The sequence below is a fragment of the Oncorhynchus kisutch genome, linkage group LG1 (assembly GCF_002021735.2).
Source record: "Oncorhynchus kisutch isolate 150728-3 linkage group LG1, Okis_V2, whole genome shotgun sequence".
NCBI lineage: Eukaryota > Metazoa > Chordata > Actinopteri > Salmoniformes > Salmonidae > Oncorhynchus > Oncorhynchus kisutch.
This window is the reverse complement of record NC_034174.2, coordinates 15,826,149-15,847,506: the sequence shown is the minus strand read 5'-3', so window position 1 is coordinate 15,847,506 and position 21,358 is coordinate 15,826,149. Positions and strand designations below refer to the sequence as shown.

Here is a 21,358-nt window from a genome sequence, read left to right as displayed (position 1 = left end):
GAAGGAATGAAATGCAGAATTACATCATAATCCCTCTAGTTTTTAGTTATTAGTGAAATAAACAAAGGTAACCTGTTTAGCAGCAAAATATTTAGTACTGGATTTTAGCCTCCAATATCTGTATGCAAAGTGCAGACAATATTTGATTTGGAAGGTGGTATTTGATTTGGAAGGTGATATTTGATTTGGAAGGTGGTATTTGATTTGGAAGGTGGTATTTGATTTGGAAGGTGATATTTGATTTGGAAGGTGGTATTTGATTTGGAAGGTGGTATTTGATTTGGAAGGTGGTATTTGATTTGGAAGGTGATATTTGATTTGGAAGGTGGTATTTGATTTGGAAGGTGGTATTTCATTTGGAAGGTGGTATTTGATTTGGAAGGTGGTATTTGATTTGGAAGGTGGTATTTGATTTGGAAGGCAATATTTGATTTGGAAGGTGGTATTTCATTTGGAAGGTGGTATTTGATTTGGAAGGTGGTATTTGATTTGGAAGGTGATATTTGATTTGGAAGGTGGTATTTGATTTGGAAGGTGGTATTTGATTTGGAAGGCAATATTTGATTTGGAAGGTGGTATTTGATTTGGAAGGTGGTATTTGATTTGGAAGGTGGTATTTGATTTGGAAGGTGGTATTTGATTTGGAAGGCAATATTTGATTTGGAAGGTGGTATTTGATTTGGAAGGTGGTATTTGATTTGGAAGGTGATATTTGATTTGGAAGGTGGTATTTGATTTGGAAGGTGGTATTTGATTTGGAAGGTGATATTTGATTTGGAAGGTGGTATTTGATTTGGAAGGTGATATTTGATTTGGAAGGTGATATTTGATTTGGAAGGTGGTATTTGATTTGGAAGGTGGTATTTGATTTGGAAGGTGGTATTTGATTTGGAAGGTGGTATTTGATTTGGAAGGTGATATTTGATTTGGAAGGTGGTATTTGATTTGGAAGGTGGTATTTGATTTGGAAGGTGGTATTTGATTTGGAAGGTGGTATTTGATTTGGAAGGTGGTATTTGATTTGGAAGGTGATATTTGATTTGGAAGGCAATATTTGATTTGGAAGGTGGTATTTGATTTGGAAGGTGGTATTTGATTTGGAAGGTGGTATTTGATTTGGAAGGTGGTATTTGATTTGGAAGGTGGTATTTGATTTGGAAGGTGGTATTTGATTTGGAAGGTGATATTTGATTTGGAAGGTGGTATTTGATTTGGAAGGTGGTATTTGATTTGGAAGGTGGTATTTGATTTGGAAGGTGGTATTTGATTTGGAAGGTGGTATTTGATTTGGAAGGCAATATTTGATTTGGAAGGTGGTATTTGATTTGGAAGGTGGTATTTGATTTGGAAGGTGGTATTTGATTTGGAAGGTGGTATTTGATTTGGAAGGTGGTATTTGATTTGGAAGGTGGTATTTGATTTGGAAGGTGGTATTTGATTTGGAAGGTGATATTTGATTTGGAAGGTGGTATTTGATTTGGAAGGTGGTATATGATTTGGAAGGTGATACAGTATTCAATTTGGAAGGTGATATTAGATTAAAGGCACATAGGAACTCAAGTACAAAGTAACTGAGAAGCCCATGTTGAAAGCACTGTATACTCACATAATCTAACAAATATGTCAACAAGCAGGCATATAGCCTATATATACAGCCTCACAGACATACAGTAGATAACCAATAATAACCGGTACAGACTGGATGGATTAGATCTAAATGTTGAATGGGATACTGAGTTGTGAATATCTCTGCTACTTATAGTTACTGCAGACTGAGATAATGTTTCCCTACATATGCCAAACCCCTGTCTGTGTTCAGATGAACCTGCAATGGCTGGTGCAAAGGCTTTTATAAAGCAGCTCTCACTCTTGCTCTGTGACTGACTGCAAGACGAAAGCAGTGTGGCCTTTCATAATGATTTTATGAGGTTCAGAGTGAGAGGAGGAAAATGTATTTGTATCAACTTGTCCAGCCCCCAGTCACATTGGAACAATACAAAGATGATGCACGATAGTATAAACTATATATGTCTTTACAATAGGCCTACTAGAAAGAGATCGCCCAACACTGACTAGCTAACCTGAGCCCCCCTTCTACTTCCCACGTGTCCTACCCCCTGCCGTTCAAGTCTGCCCCCCCTAACCCTCTGCCCTGAGGCCTGAGCTCTGGCCATCCATGCCCACACCCCCATCTTACTGCGCTGGTGGACAGACACAGGGATGAGCAACAGCGGGACCAAGGAGCCGTCACCACAGCCAGGCGTGGCCCAATCACCTAACTCTACACCTCCACGCAGGGGCCGGGGTCGCCCACGGAAACAACAGGAGGTTGGACCACCACAGAACCCTCCACATACATACTTCATACACTTTACAGGACCCTGCAGATGTAGGATCTTAATTTGAGCTAGTTTGATGAGCAGGAAAATAATCCTGCAGCAACAGGAAATGTGAATAATTATGTGGATTATTATTAATGAAACATTTTATATGGGTTGATACATTTTTCGTAAGGGAAAATGAAGTCTGAAATTTCTAAGTGGAAATTACAAACTTCAGAAGCCTTTTAAAAATCAAATACACAAAAAATGTCCTGCATTGTAGGAACATTCTCCTGTAACAGAGTTATCAAATTAAGATCCTAAATCTGTATATGACACAATAACTGAAATATATCACCCTGTCATAAGCAGCAACCCAAATGCACATTTTAACAACTGTAGTCTGGCATAGGTTTTTCTATGCAATGTTATTGAATAGAGTGGGTCACAGCTGCTTTGGCTATGGAAAGAGTCAGAGTGATAACCATAGCAGTTCCTGATTTAGCTTCATCTCTCCCCAGGAGCCCACTGGCCCCCCAACTCCAAAGAGGCCGAGAGGACGACCCAGAGGAAGCAAGAACAAAGGCCCTCGTGCCACACCCAAGGTAAGATCATCTTCTCATGTTCATGGATATCGTTAACATGAAATATGCAATAAAAACAAAGAATCCAACTAGGCAGAGGAGCTGAACAGAAAATATCAACTGTAGGAATAGGGTTGTGAGTAGACATTTTGTGTATATAATAAACAATACAATCATCTCTGCTTTATCCTCCATCCTTTCTGTGTCAGGAAATAGAGCCTGTCGGGGAGAGAAGACCAAGGGGCCGGCCAAGGAAATGGGTATGAGGCTAACATACACACTCACTCAAGCACACACATGTAATGAGGCCTACTGATATGCGCCTCAAATGTACGCCCCTAGACTCCTATCTCTCTTTGTATCCTAGGGAATGCACAACTTCAGTCCTTGAGGCAGTGTTTCACAAACTCGGTCCTGGGGTCCCCAAGGGGTGCACTTTTTTTTTCTTCCACACAGCTGATTCAAATTATCAAAGCTTGATGATTAGTTGATTATTTGAATCAGCTGTGTAGTGCTAGGGCAAAAAACAAAATAAACACCCTTTGGTCTCCCCAGTACCAAGTTTGATAAGTGCTGCCTTAAAATATCCATAAGAGTCTGTTTAAGCTAGAGATATATATATATTTGCATGGGCTGCATCTCAATCAAATGCAACCGCCTATGTCGGCCTTCCGCATCTGTTGTGAAAAGTCGCAGAACTAAAGCTCTGTTTGTCAGACCAGGAGACATTCTGAAAATTGGTCTTCTCACAAAAAACTTCTGTCATGTCCGAACGGTTTCTCCATTTTGCTCTACACCCCCAGAAGCCTCACAGGAGTCATCTGAAGTCGATAGAGTCGATGTGCCAACTTCTGTCTGTAACGTCCAAACCGTTTGGGTTACAAACTAATATGACCCCACTATGGAAAGAGGAGACTCACAAACACGATGTTGTTCTCCGTTTTGCTCTACAATCCCAATAAGTGTCACGGGACTCTGATGGTAACCAGGTACCATTATCAAAAATGAATGAAAGTATGGAAGTAGTTTTGTGCCCTCCAAAAAAGGGGTTAACCGTGTGTCCAAAATTGAAATATATATTTCCTGAGCATTCTTATATCTCCTAGATATAGGACAGACACTTCAAAACCTTATTCCTTATGATTTATTTTTGTACTGTCTGTTTTGTCGTTTAGGGGGTGGCAGATAGCCTAGTGGTTAGAGTGTTGGGCCAGTAACCGAAAGGTTGCTAGATCGAACCCCGAGCTGACATGGTAAAGATCTGTCGTTCTGCCCCCGAACAAGGCAGTTAACCCACTGTTCCTAGGCTGTCATTGTAAATAAGAATTTGTTCTTAACTGACTTGCCTAGTTAAATAAAGATAAAAATGCATTTATATGGCGTGTGAGCAATTTCAACAACAACAAAAATGTATACCTAAAGGGGTCCTAAAATTCCAAATCAAATAGCTAAATGATCCATGGTATGACCATCTTGTAACAGTAGCCCTCCAACGGCTTAGACTTTTATGATTTTAAGGGCAGTAGTGCCCTCTGTTTTTCCTGATTCGTGTCAGTGATTGACAAGAGCATTCCCTAACCTGGTGTCCTAGGTCTGAATCAGGGATGGTAACTTTGATGGGGGTGGGGGCCACAAAAAAATCTGAACTAATCATGAGGGACCGCAGTGGCTCGCGGGTCTGCTTACCCTCAGCCATACCAACACATGCAGTCAGAACCAGTCCTAGACTTTTGGTGGCCCTAAGTGAAATTCCCCTCGTGGGGAGGATATGATATCTGAGTGAGAGTGACTAACAAAATCAATGGGGACCCCCTGGTCGGTAAGTTTAGGCTGACTCGCCAATCAACATTTTTTTTGCTGACATGGGCTAATTGAGTGACTGTCAGTGACTGACATAACAAGATAAAAACTGCTGATGCACAACCACATTTTGAAATTGCACCTTGTGTATTCTGCTATTCAAACTCTCAACAGTAATTTGAAATCCCGACTGAGTTGCCCATCGTTGGTCCAAATCCCTCAAACTCAACTCTGGACCTTGAAGCCAGACCCATTGCTTTTCGTTGTTTCCCTTTAAACAGGGACTGATTTAGACCTTGGGCACCGGGTGGATGCAATGAATTATCATTTAGAACAGAAAACCATCAGGCTCCGGACCTTGTAGGGTAAGAGTTTAATAGTCCTGGTCTAAATCATTCACTGATTAAAAGTAAAACATTGCAGCCCTTGACGATTGAAGTTGTCGACTGCTGGCCTGCATTGTGCAATGGAGAGTTTGACTGATTGATTGAACAACCTTTCTCTCTTCTTTTTCTCTCACTTTTATTCTTCTCCAAAGCCTCAGAGAGTAGTTCAAGAAGTCGTCCAGGAACAGCAGGTAAGAAGGAGTACACCATAATAGGTCATATTATGTTTTTATTCTTCAAATTATCCTCTTACCTATTGTACTTGAGCACTACTTTCATGGAGGATGAATATGAACTTCTGTTCAAATAGCACCTTCTTTCAGAGAATCAACGGATTACGCCAAAACACTGGCACAAAAAGAGGCCAATGCCATTCAACTTCCTCATCCATCTTATCACAATCTTCACTGCAGAACCAAGTTTCAAAGAAGTTAAAACACATTAAGAACTGAAACCATAGACAGACTCCCTTTTTCAGACACAGACATGCGAATGAGTCAATGCTGAGCGGGGAAACCTGATATAACCGCTCTCTTCCCCTTTCTTCTTGGTTTCCTGACATAACCATCTTCTCCCTAGCATTTCTTGGTCTCGCGTACAGACCTATTTCCCCACATGTAAAGAATCACTCGTTTACACACTCATACAAGTATATCATTACTCATTACACAAACACATGCGCACGCAAGCACTCACTCTCACACTCTCACACATACATGTACATACTAATGTCTGTATTTTTGTGTCTTTTCACAGGGTCCTTCAGAAGAAACCGAGGAGGGCCCCTCACAGTCACAGTTTTTACCCACTGAGGCTTCGCCATCTCACTCTCCAGGCCAGGAAGAAGCAGAGGGGGAATAGACAATGTGCCACAGTACTACCTCAAGGTTTGGGCAGAGACAGAGGTGTATACTCTTAGAAAAAAGGGTTCCAAAAGGGTTCTTTGTCTGTCCCCATAGGAGATCCCTTTTGGTTCCAGGTAGAACACTTTTTGGTTCAAGGTAGAACATTTGTAAGTTCCATGTAGAACCTTCTGTGGGTTCTACATGCAAACAATAAGGGTTCTATGGGGACAGCCAAAGAACCCTTTTAGGTTTTAGATAGCACCTTTTTTTCTACGAGTGTATAATCCAACCACTGTCATGAGGATCTAAAACAACAGATAATATCCCTGCTTTGTAGAACAGTAGGCCTGGCTGTGTTATTGTACCTGGGGTCTATCCAGCCCTGAGGCTGGGTCAATGATGGACATAGCTTTGGTCAGTTGATTGATTACTAAGGATTTGGTCAATCCGTGCAACAATTCAGTTTGACTGCCCAAACCCTTTCTCATGAATGAGATTGGTTGATGCTGTGTGTTTTTGTGTGCGTGCGTGCATGTGTGTGAGCACGTACGTGTGTATGTGGTGGTGGTGATGATGGTGGGGAAGGGTTTTCAAAAGAAAAGGATGCATTTCAAACAGCGGCTACTGGGACAAGAGGCATGACCCAATTTACGTTATGTCTGTCCTGATTGTGAAGAAACACAGGGATATTTTGTTAGATATATATTTGAATGGGAATACATTTTACATTACCATTAACATGAGCTGATATAAGTCTAAACTCAAGTGTCCAATTGACATGACATCGGACCATTAACATGAGCAGATATAAGTCTAAACTCAACAGTGTCCAATTGACATGACATCGGATCATTAATATGAGCAGAAATAAGTCTAAACTCAACAGTGTCCAATTGACATGACATCGGACCACACTCAGGTTTTGTATTTACCTTTATCTTCTCAATACACTCATTAAAACCTCAGGTATTTTGCCTTAATGTAGCTATGCATTTAGCTATTCAGGAACATATCATTCTACTCAGTTATGATATTATTCTATTTTATTGTGTATTTCTGATTTGTTTTTTGACATTCACAATATGACTTGACACACAAACCTCATTCAGACCTCAACTCACCTCAGTCCCTTTACCTTTCAGTCTACCTCAGTCACGGAAATCAGAGGACTCTTATAGCCTCTCCCCATACCAAAAAAACGAACACACACACACATACCTACTCAGGATACTCCCATGCGTACTGTACCCGCTAGCCTCACACTCTCCCTCCCACTCCCATGCTGACAGACTCTTTAAGTGAATCCCAGCAGAAGCCTTTAGTGGCTCTGATGAAATGCCTGTCTTGAGAATGGGTCTATCTACAGTACCTGGGTTCAAAATGACCCAATATTTGACTGTTTGCTGTAGTTTTTACTTCTGTTTTATTTGTTCTATAACAACCTCTGTGAACCCTTACGTGTTCCCCTCTTAGCTTTTTACATAAGATACGTCATTTCATTTCATGTTCTCACATTCACACTGCAGACGTTAGATTAACAACCATACCATTTGATGAATTGATGTCAGTGACATGTGAGACATGAAATAGTGAGATAAAAGTTAACATTTCGTTTTTTGGGCTCTTCCTGTAATGTATTTCTGGAGAGGGTGGACAGGTCCACATACAGTCTTTTTCTGTCAGTTGCAAGTTTCTAACCTAAACTCTGTCTTTTTCTTATTACTTCACGTCTTTGGCTGGAATTACTGTTTGCCATGTGGACTACGTCTGAAACAGGTCTGTTTTTGGCACTGAGCACTGTCCCAGAGGGGTGGCTGACTGATTTTAGCTTTGCTTGTCCCATGTGATCTTATGAGACCTATAGAACATATATCTGCTGTCCACTCATCTCACTAGGTTCATAACAGCATATCGTACAGGTAAATCAACCCGAAGTACTGCATTGTGATGTCAGTAAAAGTGCCTCCTAACCTAACTTCATACCTCAGCAACGTCAGGATATCCACTGTCTATATGATATTGACAGTGTTGCTCTATGAGCTTACTGATATAGATACAGTATATTCAGTGTGTGTGTGTGTGTATATAAGTACACATATCTTAGGAGTTTGTCATGTGCTTGTTGTAATGCTTTATGTACAAGGGCTTTTAAATATTGAGTAGTGTAGTTGGGTCCTGTTATCTCGTAACATCTTCAGTTTTTAAGCTTTTCATATTTTTTTGCAACATTTGGAAATGTGTCCCTTTCATTTCAGTCTCCTTGATCATGTACTTCATGAAGATTTATTTTCAATGTAATCCATTTGAACTTGAATACACAACTCAAAATGGTGTTTTTTAGTTTGCCTCTGATCTGTTTCGCTTTATGGTGTGTTTTTGCATGAGTATAGAGGTGCTGCTTGGTCTGTCTGTTACCAATAAAAGTATCACATAGCTATGTTCGTCTGTCATGTATTCATCAAAAAGTAGCGGCACAATAAGTGGTCGTCAAAATACTGTTGGTTAAATACTGTATCTTTAAGTGTATAGAAACCAATGTTGCTGCTTTATTACTTGTTATAGAGGAAACATACTAATACTTTATTACTTAGAGGAAATATACTAATACTTTATTACTTAGAGGAAATATACTAATACTTTATTACCTAGAGGAAATATACTAATACTTTATTACTTAGAGGAAATATACTAATACTTTATTACTTAGAGGAAATATACTAATACTTTATTACTTAGAGGAAATATACTAATACTTTATTACTTAGAGGAAATATACTAATACTTTATTACTTAGAGGAAATATACTAATACTTTATTACTTAGAGGAAATATACTAATACTTTATTACTTAGAGGAAACATACTAATACTTTATTACTTAGAGGAAATATACTAATACTTTATTACTTAGAGGAAATATACTAATACTTTATTACTTAGAGGAAATATACTAATACTTTATTACTTAGAGAAAATATACTAATACTTTATTACTTAGAGGAAATATACTAATACTTTATTACTTAGAGGAAATATACTAATACTTTATTACTTAGAGGAAATATACTAATACTTTATTACTTAGAGGAAATATACTAATACTTTATTACTTAGAGGAAATATACTAATACTTTATTACTTAGAGGAAATATACTAATACTTTATTACTTAGAGGAAATATACTAATACTTTATTACTTAGAGGAAACATACTAATACTTTATTACTTAGAGGAAATATACTAATACTTTATTACTTAGAGGAAATATACTAATACTTTATTACTTAGAGGAAATATACTAATACTTTATTACTTAGAGAAAATATACTAATACTTTATTACTTAGAGGAAATATACTAATACTTTGAGGGCAAAGGGGCGATAGAGACAGAAGTGCTGAAAGACACATTTAGGATGTGTGGACAGGGGTACAGTAATGTACACTAGGTGGGTTACAGTACCTCAGGCATTGTCCTCCAGATCTCCTGATGTCGTGTTTTAGTTCTTCAATGTGTAGAATGTCCATTCCCTTGTCGTTCCAGGTCTCTAGTCCACCACCATTATGGAATCAGTAAAAAGTCAACATTTTTGCATAACCATTTTAGAGGAGACTCTTCTCAAATGTGGTTGTCTACATTTAGCAGCAAAATACGAACATGTGGAAATGAATACATTCTAGACAAATTTTTCAATGAAGATGGATGTAGGAGTTCTACCACCACTATCACTTAACTACAGAGAAAGACAGTGATCCAACAAAAACCCATTAAGTATTTGTGCAACAAATAACAACCAGTACAAAATCCTTCAGTTCACCTAATTTCCCCATATATCCCACCATAGTCACTGTAGATGATGTTTTGCGCTAATGACAATGATGGGAGAACCTCACAGTTAAACTATGACTACATTACAACTTAAACATCAGAATTCCCTTATAGCCCAGCCTGAAAAACATCCCCCAGACATCAGTATGTTTCCATGGCCTTCATTCCAGTTTTCCTTTTTTTCCTGAGCAACATATCTCAATGACGGAATAGCTAGTCCCCTCCCCACGCCCCCCAGTCCCCTCTCATGTCTTTAAGAGTGTAGTTATGCATTGAGACCGTTGGCTACGTCTGTGAAGACCAGGCGACTGGGCCTCTGTGTCATCCCCTGGGAGGTCGTGAGAGTCTGGGAGGGAGGGGGGGGGTAAAACTGTGAGACACAATAGTTGTCATGGTAATACTAGAATCATCCACCATAACTTTGTAATGCCATGCCATAAGTGGTCATATGAACTGATTTTTCATTTTGTAACCAATGAATATTGAATCTGCCACTGCTGTGATTGCTTATAACATTTGTTTTAGTAATGTAGCGTTTGGGAAACAAATCAATGGGTGGAGAAGTGAATTGAGTACTTAAGATATCTACTGTATGTTAATTTGGAAGAGAGAATTATGTAGTATTTGTCAGTGACATGTCTGTAAAGGAAACCAGTACTGCCACACACATTTTTATAATCACATTCATAGCCTAGTCATGTCAATCACAAGGGGAAAATTAGGAAATCAGTCATTTTGGGACATTTAGGAGCAGTGAGGTGAGAGTGATGAGGCAGTAATCAACAACTTGATGGTATTAGGCACACAGAGAGAAGATGTGAAATGAGGGTATCGGTGTGTGTCACTCCAGTGTAGTAGAAAAGGTTGTGCATGTGTGTACAGTGGTATTCTGTTGTAATCGTTGAACTTGTTGTATGTAAGTGGAGAATAATTAACACGGCAAGGTCCACACGTAGTATGTAAGTGTTTTTTAAAAGGGTAGCTTAAGGAAAATGGAACAACAAACACAAATTAGACTTTACCATATGTATTACCATTTTGCCTATTGTCAAAACTTAAAAGAAAAAAGTCCATTCATATGAGTATAAAATAGCAACTGGTTACTGGTAATGTAAGCACTGTAGTCACAAAGCTCTGTTGGAGTACATTATGATGCTCTGAACCTATAGATTTATGAATCCATTGTAGATAAATATAGATGAGATCCAGTAACTGTAGATCAGTGAGCAATAGATCACTGCAGGTTATTAAAGACGAGTCTGAACATAATGTAACCATCAAGACTTGTATCATCGTAGATCTACAGTAGAGGATCAGTATCACTGAAGAGGGGAGTGTAGCCTGGGCACTGCTTCAGACCTGTGTCGTATACTACCTTGTTATTGGGTCCTGTGAGGTTGTGGTCCAGGAGTTCCTGTTCCAAGTCATCCTGTTCCTCTGCCGGATCAAAGTTATACATGGGCATCAGCTGGTGCCTCAGCTTCTCCAGTCTGAACAGTGAACACAGGGCAGGAGGAAAGTAATAGTTAGAAAAATGCATCTATGTAGTATTGAAACCTTTTAATGAATTGTTAGAAAGACATTACATTTTAAATGTTGGTCATTTAGCAGATGCTCTTTTCCAGAGTGACTTACAGTTAGTGCATTAAAAAAAGTCCTAACTATAAGCTTGGGTTACTATACAGATCTAAGAATGGTTTTACTATATCCATTCAAAATCATTTAGTAACCCAACTGCTGCATCCTATCCTACACTATGGTGACGTCATCTATCAAAACAAAACCAAGACCTTACTTTGTGCATTAGATGTCATTTATAACAATCTTTCCAGATTAATTATTGGATGCCGTTATAAAACTCAGAATTGCACAATGTATGAATTACTAAATTGTCTGTCACTCCAAAACAGAAGACAGTAGTTGCCTCATACTTTTTTATTTCATTGTAATTATCATTGGACAGTAGTTGCCATATTATTTTTGTTACTAAGTATTCTTTGTTTCAAAATTTCAATTAAATAAATATATAGCTATGTGAGACAACCACATATCATAATCATAGTAAGTAAATTTTTCTTCAATAAAATAGTAATCAGCTAAGTCGGTGCTAGTAGGAAAAGAACAGTGTGAGTGTTATTCTTTTTTAGGGGAAGGGGGGGCGTGGGATTTAATCAAGATACTTGATTAAGGTAGGTTTTCCGAATATGGGCAGGGACTCCTCTACGCTAACGTCAGCTCGTTCAACTTTTGGGATCCCAGGACAAAGATTACTGACATTTTTCTCTTAATGCTATAATTATTTGGATATGCATGGAAGGTAGCCCTCCCTTTCACAAATCTGGCTGATAACTTCAACTCTTATATAATAAGGAACTTCCTCACCTCTTTCGTTTCCTGATATACAGCATCTGGGAGTGGAAGACATGGTGGGGCACAGGGAGTCACACATATCATTGTTAATTAGATAACTCATTCATACTGTGTACACTGTCGTGACAAACAGACATATTTTGTGGGCATGGAAACTAGGTAGTGACTGAAGCGATTGCTTTCTTACCACGACCAATGTCAGGCCAATTACAGTGATGATGCCAAAGGGCACCAACACCATGCCCATCTCAGAGCCCTCGAGCTCCAACTCTGGCAGCTTGGTGGCATTGAAGCTTGTCTCGTTGGTTGTTGTTATAGTAATGTTAGTGGTCATGAGTTTTGTCCTGGACTCTGTGACCATCTCCTGTTCCATCCTGGCGTCCGTTGTAACAGTGAGAATGGGGGTCATGGAGGTGCTGGAGACAGTGGAGAGAAAGCTTGCGGTGGTCTTGGCCGTAGTCATATCCATGGCTTCAGCTAAGAGGAAACAACAAAGCACTGTGGAGAGTTGTCTTGTGTCCCACTGCTGTGGTTGTCTCAATGTGACTCTTGTCTGTATCTCAGGTGTGTCACAACAGCCGCAGGTTGACTCTCTCTGGACTGAGGTCTGCTGAAGCATTGGGAATGCATTGAGTACACCAGAACACACTCTCCAGGTAGAACCTAAAACAGATCATTTAACACCGTCAGATCAGAAAACAAACAAACATATTATGCACACTACAATAGCATATCATATGGCTTGGTTGGTTGTAGGTTGGTTTTGTGTGTGTGTAGCATGTTTGAGGTCTGAAATACACATGTGTCAAACAGGAGGGCACTTTCATTCTGATTCTGATCAAGGCAAAACCTCTGATCACCTACTGAAAGCAGTCAGGTGTTAATCTTTTTGTGAAATACTGAAACAAATTGGCACCAAGGCGCATCCTCCATAAAAACTAAACTAGATGCAAAATAATTGTGTGTATTTTTGACAGTGCTCATGACATGACACGATGTTCGCCTCGTAGAAGTGTGTATTTGTAGAAACAGGTAAAAGCATATATGTCCCCACCCCTGGTTCCATCAGATTAAACCCCAGAACCTGTTGTGCCGACAGGGCAGCAGTGGGTGTTGTGGGCAGGATGTGGGCACCAGAAGCAGAGAAAAGGGTGGCAGAACATAGCAGAGAAAATACAGAGGAAAACCAACCCTAAGAAATTCAGCACACTTTGTTAGGCAATGTGTCAGAAGGTGTGCTGTTTACACAGTCGCTCCGAAGTTTGCACACATACAGTAGTACTGCACAACCACACACACACCACCCTTTATATAGTATTTATAAAGCATGTACAGTATATAAACCTTATAAAGGGCTAGTGTAGGCTTCATTAAGCCTTCATAAGATATCATTAAACTGTGAGCCAGAGGGTCAGTGTATTTACATGCTGAATTCTGCCATGTACAATAGTATGGCAGACATGATACAATCTAGTATAGTCTCACACAAATAAAATAAAATTGTATTTGTCACATGCTTTGTAAACAACAATGGTGCACTGTTCGTGTAGACGAACAGTGAAATGCTTACTTATGGGCCCTTCCCAACAATGCAGAGAGAAAAATATAGAAACAATTATAACACGAGGAGTAAATACACAATGAGTAACGGTAACTTGGCTATATACACAGGGTACCAGTACCGAGTCCATGTGCAAGGGTATGGGGTAATTGAGGTAGCTATGTTCAGGTAGGGGTAAAGTGACTAGGCAACAGGATAGGTAATAAACAGTAGCAGCAGCTTATGTGATGAGTCAAAAGAGTTAGTGCAAAAAGGGTCAATGCAGATATTTGGATAGCTATTTGGTTAACTATTTAGTAGTCTTATGGCTTGGATGTAGAAGTTGTTGAGGGTCCCGTTGGTTCCAGTCTTGGTGCATTGGTATCGCTTGCAGAACAGTCTGTGATTTGGGTGGCTGGGGTCTTTGACAATTTTTAGCCTTCCTCTGACATTGCTTGGTGTAGAGGTCCTGGATGGCAAGGAGCTCGGCCCCAGTGATGTAATGGGCCGTACAAACTACCCTCTGTAGCGCCTTGTAGCGCTTGGATGCCAAGCAGTTGCGATACCAAACACTGATGCAGCCAGTCAAGATGCTCTCAATGGTGCAGCTGTATAACTTTTTGAGGAACTGAGAGCCATGCCAAATCTTTTCAGCCTCCTTCATGACTGTGTTGATGTGTGTGGACCATGTTAATTCCTTACTGATGTGGACGCAGAGGAACTTGAAGCACTCAACCCGCTCCACTGCAGCCCTGTCAATGTTGATGGGGGCGTGCTCGTCCGTCCGTTTCCTGTAGTCCACAATCAGCTCCTTTGTCTTGCTGACATTGAGGGAGAGGTTGTTGTCCTGGCACCGCTCTGCCAGGTCACTGACCACCTCTCTATAGGTGGTTTCATTGTCGTCAGTGATCAGACCTACCACTGTCATGTCGTCAGTAAATTTAATGATGGTGTTGGAGTTGTGCGCAGCCACGCAGTTGTGGGTGAACAACACCATAGTGCTTGGAAGAGGACTATGGTGTTGAAAGCTGAGCTGTAGTCAATGAACTGAATTCTCACATAGGGGTTCCTCTTGTCCAGGTGGGAGGGCAGTGTGGAGTACAAAATAAATTGTGTCATCTGTGGATCTCTCGGGTATGTTGGTATGTGAATTGGAGTGGTGTTGATGTGAGCAATGACCGTTCAAAGCAATAGTCATTTAGACAGGTTACCTTTGCGTTCTTGGGCACAGGGACTATGGTGGTCTGCTTGAAACCTGTAGGTATTACAGACTGGGTTAGGGAGAGGTTGAACATGTCAGTTAAGACACCCGGCAGCTGATCGGCACAGGCTCTGAGTATGCGTCCTGGTCATCTGTCTGGCCCCGCAGCCTTGTGAACCTGTTTTAAGGTCCTACTCACATTGGCTATGGAGAACAAGATTACACAGTCATCAGGAACTGCTGGTGCTCTCATGCATGGTTCAGTGTTGCTTGCCTCGAAGCGAGCCATGAAAACAAAGACACATGAGCCATCCCCGATCCCACCTCAGAATGCAGTCTGCCAGCTGTCTGTCTGTTTATTCATCTAATGCGGAACATGTGCAGTGCAAGATCTCAACCCATCACAACCCAGAGCCAGTCTCAGCCTTTGTCACTGTCCAATTGGAGAGCAAATACAGTACAAAGTCAAAATAACATTTCCATAATATAGCATGTTTCTCAAATGTATCATCTCTTATTGTCCTTTTCACACCATGAAATGTTGTACAGTGATCATTCCTCTGTAAGTCAATAAGTATAAATACGGCAAACGTCTGGCTTTTAATCCTGCCAACATGACATGCAAGCTCCTCTTAATTGACCTCCCAGGTTAGGGGTATGTACCTACCTTTCCTTGATATGATGTGATTACCACAATTTATTTTTAAGGAGCCGTAGTAGGTAGCCAGATAGAGGGGTAATATCCTAGGGAGAAGGAACGTTTCCCCTCTCTCTACCCCTCCTCTCTCTACCCTTCCTCCTCTCTCTACCGCTCCTCCGCTTATCCCTTCTGAGGGGGTGTTTACATGGAAAACACTTCTTCTCACCTCCTGCTCCACTCCACACAAAGCAACCAGACCCCTGGATGATTCCAGAGGATTCCCCGTCTATCTCTTCTTTAGATCTGTTCCCCTATCCTGGCCCTTGTGTTTCAGATAACAGTAGCTGCTCCAAGAGCTCTGTGATCCAAAGCTCCCTCCCCCATCCCTCCTGTGATAGGTCGGCTGGGGTGAAAGCAGCAGCTGGCGTTGGCTCTCTGAGCCGTCAATCTGGCTTTATAGGGATGAGAATGGGATTTAATGGTTGGGGAGACCAGATGCTGTCAGGCCAAGATGGATGATTATATCCGGGTGGCTGGCCTGGGGAAATTAACCCTATGATGTCACATCCTCTAACAGGCAACGGACTGGGGATTTTCAGTGAGGCAAATGTGCTTTCAATCAAGCCCTTTTCATTCATAGTACCGTTAGGTTGTAAGGATTTGTTTGAGTACTGTAATTTTGAGAAATCATACATATGAGATACCATATTTTACCCCAGAGGTCACCCATAAGAATTCCATTCAATCAGTCAGCACACAACGCAGTAATAGCCACAGCTTTATTTTAATGAAAACATCTGCATACTTGAGGACCAATTTTGAGAGAAATTGTCTTGTTTTATTATAATACATTATCAAAACAGGTGAAGCATGATGTTCAGGACAGTAACCAACACGGTCAAACCTGACCAACATAATGTTCTCTCTTCATTTCTGGCTTCTTGGGATGGTTCCATCTCAATCTTTATCTGGCTCCATCATTTGCTCTGCCTCCAACTCATTCAGTGATTCTGATGCATTCATCAACACATACTGTACCTGCAAATAGAGGTGGTTTGTAGCTGATTCTTAAAGTTAATTTAAGTTCATAGCGAGGAAAAACGGGCAAAAAGGTCTCTAAACTGGAACCAAGCAATAGATGCTGTAGGTAATGTTAGTCTTACTTCAGTGTATTCCACTCGATATATCCCTTGACCTCTTTGTCAAACACTTTGAAAGCAGTTCGTAGCTCTGCATCTTGGCCTTTGGCTCTTTCATGGGCCAATGCCATTAGACCCAGGAAGCTACGGTTAAAGGTACCTTTTCCTGTGATGACACAAAAACAAGTAATAAGGAAGATATTACTACTAGCTAGCTGTATATAAGAAACAGAATTGGACAGCCTTCGTCATCCAATTTCCTTTGATGTATTTTTAATAAATAGAAATATAGAAGGAAAGTATGTCTTTAACATCGTTAGTGGAATCAGTATATATTAGTTCTAGGTGTTTGGTATCTATTAACGGTAGAAATAAAAAATACCTCGACCTGAGTCCTGGTGGATCACATCATTGCAATAAGGCATTGAAAAGGTAAAACACTGACATCTAGTGATGACAGAAATCCTACTATAAATGAATCTCCTAACATGTCATGTTACAGTACAATGCCTTTGATTTTCACATCTCTCATTCTAAAATGAATCTTCACAAAAAAAAGCTTATCAACTGTGTAAGAACAGTACAGTTTGATACAATTCTATACGGAATTTGACAGTAGAATAACAGCATTGTTTACATTTTTCATCAGCTATAACTGTTTATTGCAGTATTCAGAATATCATTTTGATGGTGGATAACATTGTATTAGTTACTAAAATAAATAGTAAGAGTATGTACAGTTGAAGTCGGAAGTTTACATATGCTTAGGTTGGAGTCATTAAAACTAGTTTTTCAACCACTCCACAAATGTCTTGTTAACAAACTAAAGTTTTGACAAGTCGGTTAGGACATCTACTTTGTGCATGACACAGGTCATTTTTCCAACAATTGTTCACAGACAGATTATTTCACTTATAATTCACTGTATCACAATTCCAGTGGGTCAGAAGTTTATATACAATAAGTTGACTGTGCCTTTTAACAGCTTGGAAAATTCCAGAAAATTATGTCATGGCTTTAGAAGCTTCTGATAGGCTAATTGACATCATTTGAGTCAATTGGAGGTGGACCTGTGGATGTATTTCAAGGCTTACCTTCAAACTCAGTGCCTCTGTCACATTCTGACCTTAGTTTTATGTCTTTATGTTAGGTTGGTCAGGGCGTGAGTTGGGGTGGGTTGTCTATGTTCTTTTTTCTATGTTATATTTTCTACGTGTTTGGCCTAGTATGGTTCTCAATCAGAGGCAGGTGTCGTTAGTTGTCTCTGATTGAGAATCATACTTAGGTAGCCTTTTCCCACCTGTGTTTTGTGGGTGATTATTTTCTGTTTAGTGTTTTTTGCACCTTACAGGACTGTTTCGGTTTTCGTTTATTTCACCTTGTTATTTTTGTATTTCAGTGTTCAAAACATCATGAACAGATATCACGCTGCGAATTGGTCCGATATTTCATACTCCTCGTCAGACGACGAAGACAACCGTTACAGACTGTTACAGAATCACCCACCACAACCAGACCAAGCAGCGTGGTAACCAGGAGCAGAGGGTTCTGGACTCCTGGACATGGGAGGAGATTTTGGACGGAAAAGGACCCTGGGCACAGGCTGGGGAATATCGCCGCCCCCGGGAAGAGCTGGAGGCAGCCAAAGACGAGAGGCGGCATTATGAGGAGCTAGCACGGCAGCGCAACAGGGACAAGAGGCAGCCCCAAAAATGTATTGAGGGGAGCACACAGGGAGTGTGGCTAAGTCAGGTAGGAGACCTGAGCCAACTCCCCGTGCTTACCGTGGAGAGAGGTGGACCGGGCAGGCACCGTGTCCACAGTGCGCAGGCATAGCCCGGTGCACTACATCGCAGCGCATCGTATCGGCCGGGCTAGAGTTGGCATCGAGCCAGGGGCTATGAAGCCGGCTCAGCGCATCTGGTCTCCAGTGCGTCTCCTCGGCCAGGGGTATATGGCACCAGCCCTACGCACTGTGTCCCCGGTTCGCCAGCACAGCCCAGTGCGGTATGTTCCACCTCGCCGCACTGGCCGGGCTACAGGGAGTATCCAGCCAGGATAGGTTGTGCAGGCTCGGTGCTCGAGACCTCCAGTGCGCCTCCACGGTCCGGTCCATCCGGTGCCTCCTCCACGCACCAGGCCTCCGGTGGCAGCCCCACGCACCAGGCTGTCTCTCCGTCTCCTCCCTCCGGGTGCTCCCTCATGTCCAGTGCTTCCAGGTGCTCCCACCTGTCCAGTGCTGCCAGAGTCGCAGGAAAAATAAAGTGGTGATCCTAACTGACCTAAAACAGGACATTTTTACTCTGGATTGTCAGGAATTGTGAAAAACTGAGTTTAAATGTATTTGGCTAAGGTGTATGTAAACTCCTGACTTCAACTATATATATATATATGTGTATATGTATGTATGTGTATATGTATATGTATATTTTTTATTTTATTTCACCTTTATTTAACCAGGTAGGCAAGTTGAGAACAAGTTCTCATTTACAATTGCGACCTGGCCAAGATAAAGCAAAGTAGTTGGACACATACAACGACACAGAGTTACACATGGAGTAAAACAAACATACAGTCAATAATACAGTATAAACAAGTCTATATACGATGTGAGCAAATGAGGTGAGATAATGGAGGTCAAGGCAAAAAAAGGCCATGGTGGCAAAGTAAATACAATATAGCAAGTAAAACACTGGAATGGTAGATTTACAATGGAAGAATGTGCAAAGTAGAAATAAAAATAATGGGGTGCAAAGGAGCAAAATAAATAAATAAATTAAAACAGTAGAGAAAGAGGTAGTTGTTTGGGCTAAATTATAGGTGGGCTATGTACAGGTGCAGTAATCTGTGAGCTGCTCTGACAGTTGGTGCTTAAAGCTAGTGAGGGAGATAAGTGTTTCCAGTTTCAGAGATTTTTGTAATTCGTTCCAGTCATTGGCAGCAGAGAACTGGAAGGAGAGGCGGCCAAAGAAAGAATTGGTTTTGGGGGTGACTAGAGAGATATACCTGCTGGAGCGTGTGCTACAGGTGGGAGATGCTATGGTGACCAGCGAGCTGAGATAAGGGGGGACTTTACCTAGCAGGGTCTTGTAGATGACATGGAGCCAGTGGGTTTGGCGACGAGTATGAAGCGAGGGCCAGCCAACGAGAGCGTACAGGTTGCAATGGTGGGTAGTATATGGGGCTTTGATGACAAAACGGATTGCACCGTGATAGACTGCATCCAATTTGTTGAGTAGGGTATTGCAGGCTATTTTGTAAATGACATCGCCAAAGTCGAGGATTGGTAGGATTGGTAGTCAGTTTTACAAGGGTATGTTTGGCAGCGTGAGTGAAGGATGCTTTGTTGCGAAATAGGAAGCCAATTCTAGATTTAACTTTGGATTGGAGATGTTTGATATGGGTCTGGAAGGAGAGTTCACAGTCTAACCAGACACCTAAGTATTTGTAGTTGTCCACGTATTCTAAGTCAGAGCCGTCCAGAGTAGTGATGTTGGACAGGCGGGCAGGTGCAGGTAGCGATCGGTTGAAGAGCATGCATTTAGTTTTACTTGTATTTAAGAGCAATTGGAGGCCACAGAAGGAGAGTTGTATGGCATTGAAGCTTGCCTGGAGGGTTGTTAACATAGTGTCCAAAGAAGGGCCAGAAGTATACAGAATGGTGTCGTCTGCGTAGAGGTGGATCAGAGACTCACCAGCAGCAAGAGCGACCTCATTGATGTATACAGAGAAGAGAGTCGGTCCCAGAATTGAACCCTGTGGCACCCCCATAGAGATTGCCAGAGGTCCGGACAGCAGACCCTCCGATTTGACACACTGAACTCTATCAGAGAAGTAGTTGGTGAACCAGGCAAGGCAATCATTTGAGAAACCAAGGCTGTCGAGTCTGCCGATGAGGATGTGGTGATTGACAGAGTCGAAAGCCTTGGCCAGATCAATGAATACGGCTGCACAGTAATGTTTCTTATCGATGGCAGTTAAGATATAGTTTCGGACCTTGAGCGTGGCTGAGGTGCACCCATGACCAGCTCTGAAACCAGATTGCATAGCAGAGAAGGTATGGTGAGATTCGAAATGGTCGGTAATCTGTTTGTTGACTTGGCTTTCGAAGACCTTAGAAAGGCATGGTAGGATAGATATAGGTCTGTAGCAGTTTGGGTCAAGAGTGTCCCCCCCTTTGAAGAGGGGGATGACCGCAGCTGCTTTCCAATCTTTGGGAATCTCAGACGACACGAAAGAGAGGCTGAACAGGCTAGTAATAGGGGTGGCAACAATTTCGGCAGATAATTTTAGAAAGAAAGGGTCCAGATTGTATAGCCCGGCTGATTTGTAGGGGTCCAGATTTTGCAGCTCTTTCAGAACATCAGCTGAACGGATTTGGGAGAAGGAGAAATGGGGAAGGCTTGGGCGAGTTGCTGTGGGGGGTGCAGTGCTGTTGACCGGGGTAGGAGTAGCCAGGTGGAAAGCATGGCCAGCCGTAGAAAAATGCTTATTGAAATTCTCAATTATGGTGGATTTATCAGTGGTGACAGTGTTTCCTATCTTCAGTGCAGTGGGCAGCTGGGAGGAGGTGTTCTTATTCTCCATGGACTTTACAGTGTCCCAGAACTTTTTTGAGTTAGTGTTGCAGGAAGCAAATTTCTGCTTGAAAAAGATAGCCTTGGCTTTTCTAACTGCCTGTGTATAATGGTTTCTAGCTTCCCTGA

General features: G+C 41.3%; 2 protein-coding genes and 1 long non-coding RNA gene across 5 annotated transcripts in view; 1 reads left to right on the top strand and 2 right to left on the bottom strand.

Annotated features, from left to right (window-relative positions):
- The window catches only part of LOC109898650 (hepatocyte growth factor-like protein), a gene marked incomplete in the record, with an annotated part of 45,212 nt that extends 36,841 nt beyond the window's left edge, over positions 1-8,371 (top strand). Inside the window, 5 exon segments of the mRNA XM_031838104.1 lie at positions 2,130-2,328; positions 2,843-2,926; positions 3,115-3,165; positions 5,244-5,282; positions 5,848-8,371.
- Positions 8,206-15,897, bottom strand: LOC109864436 (uncharacterized protein C3orf18 homolog). Of its 3 annotated transcripts, none has more exons than XM_031785492.1 (5): positions 14,884-15,347; positions 12,320-12,795; positions 12,145-12,170; positions 11,138-11,252; positions 8,206-10,108 (listed from the first exon to the last, which is right to left on the bottom strand). In XM_031785492.1, the coding sequence occupies exons 2-5, from the start codon at positions 12,749-12,751 to the stop codon at positions 10,028-10,030; spliced, it is 654 nt and encodes a 217-aa protein (XP_031641352.1). In that variant the 5' UTR covers positions 12,752-12,795; positions 14,884-15,347; the 3' UTR covers positions 8,206-10,027. The 3 variants fall into 3 exon arrangements, with proteins under 3 accessions (XP_031641352.1, XP_020307856.1, XP_020307939.1); XM_020452267.2 differs by lacking the exon at positions 14,884-15,347 and adding an exon at positions 15,541-15,889 and having other exon boundaries at positions 8,209-10,108; XM_020452350.2 differs by lacking the exon at positions 14,884-15,347 and adding an exon at positions 15,740-15,897 and having other exon boundaries at positions 8,988-10,108.
- Positions 15,898-16,337: 440 nt separating this feature from the next.
- LOC116376700 (uncharacterized) overlaps positions 16,338-21,358 on the bottom strand; it is a 7,809-nt gene continuing 2,788 nt past the window's right edge. Inside the window, exons 2-3 of the long non-coding RNA XR_004212138.1 lie at positions 16,677-16,818; positions 16,338-16,551 (exon numbers count right to left, since the gene is read on the bottom strand). This is a non-coding gene — a long non-coding RNA (uncharacterized LOC116376700). The remainder of the gene's footprint in view (positions 16,552-16,676; positions 16,819-21,358) is intronic.

Bases quoted from the DNA above. Each gene is read 5' to 3' on its own strand.
- LOC109864436 (XM_020452350.2), bottom strand. From the start codon at position 12,751: ATGCTTCAGCAGACCTCAGTCCAGAGAGAGTCAACCTGCGGCTGTTGT. The intron at 12,171-12,319 runs GTAAGAAAGCAA...TTCCACTCCCAG, and splicing joins TTGGCCTGACATTGGTCGTG to ATGCTGTATATCAGGAAACG. The intron at 10,109-11,137 runs GTAGTATACGAC...CCTCCCTCCCAG, and splicing joins TCACAGGACCCAATAACAAG to ACTCTCACGACCTCCCAGGG.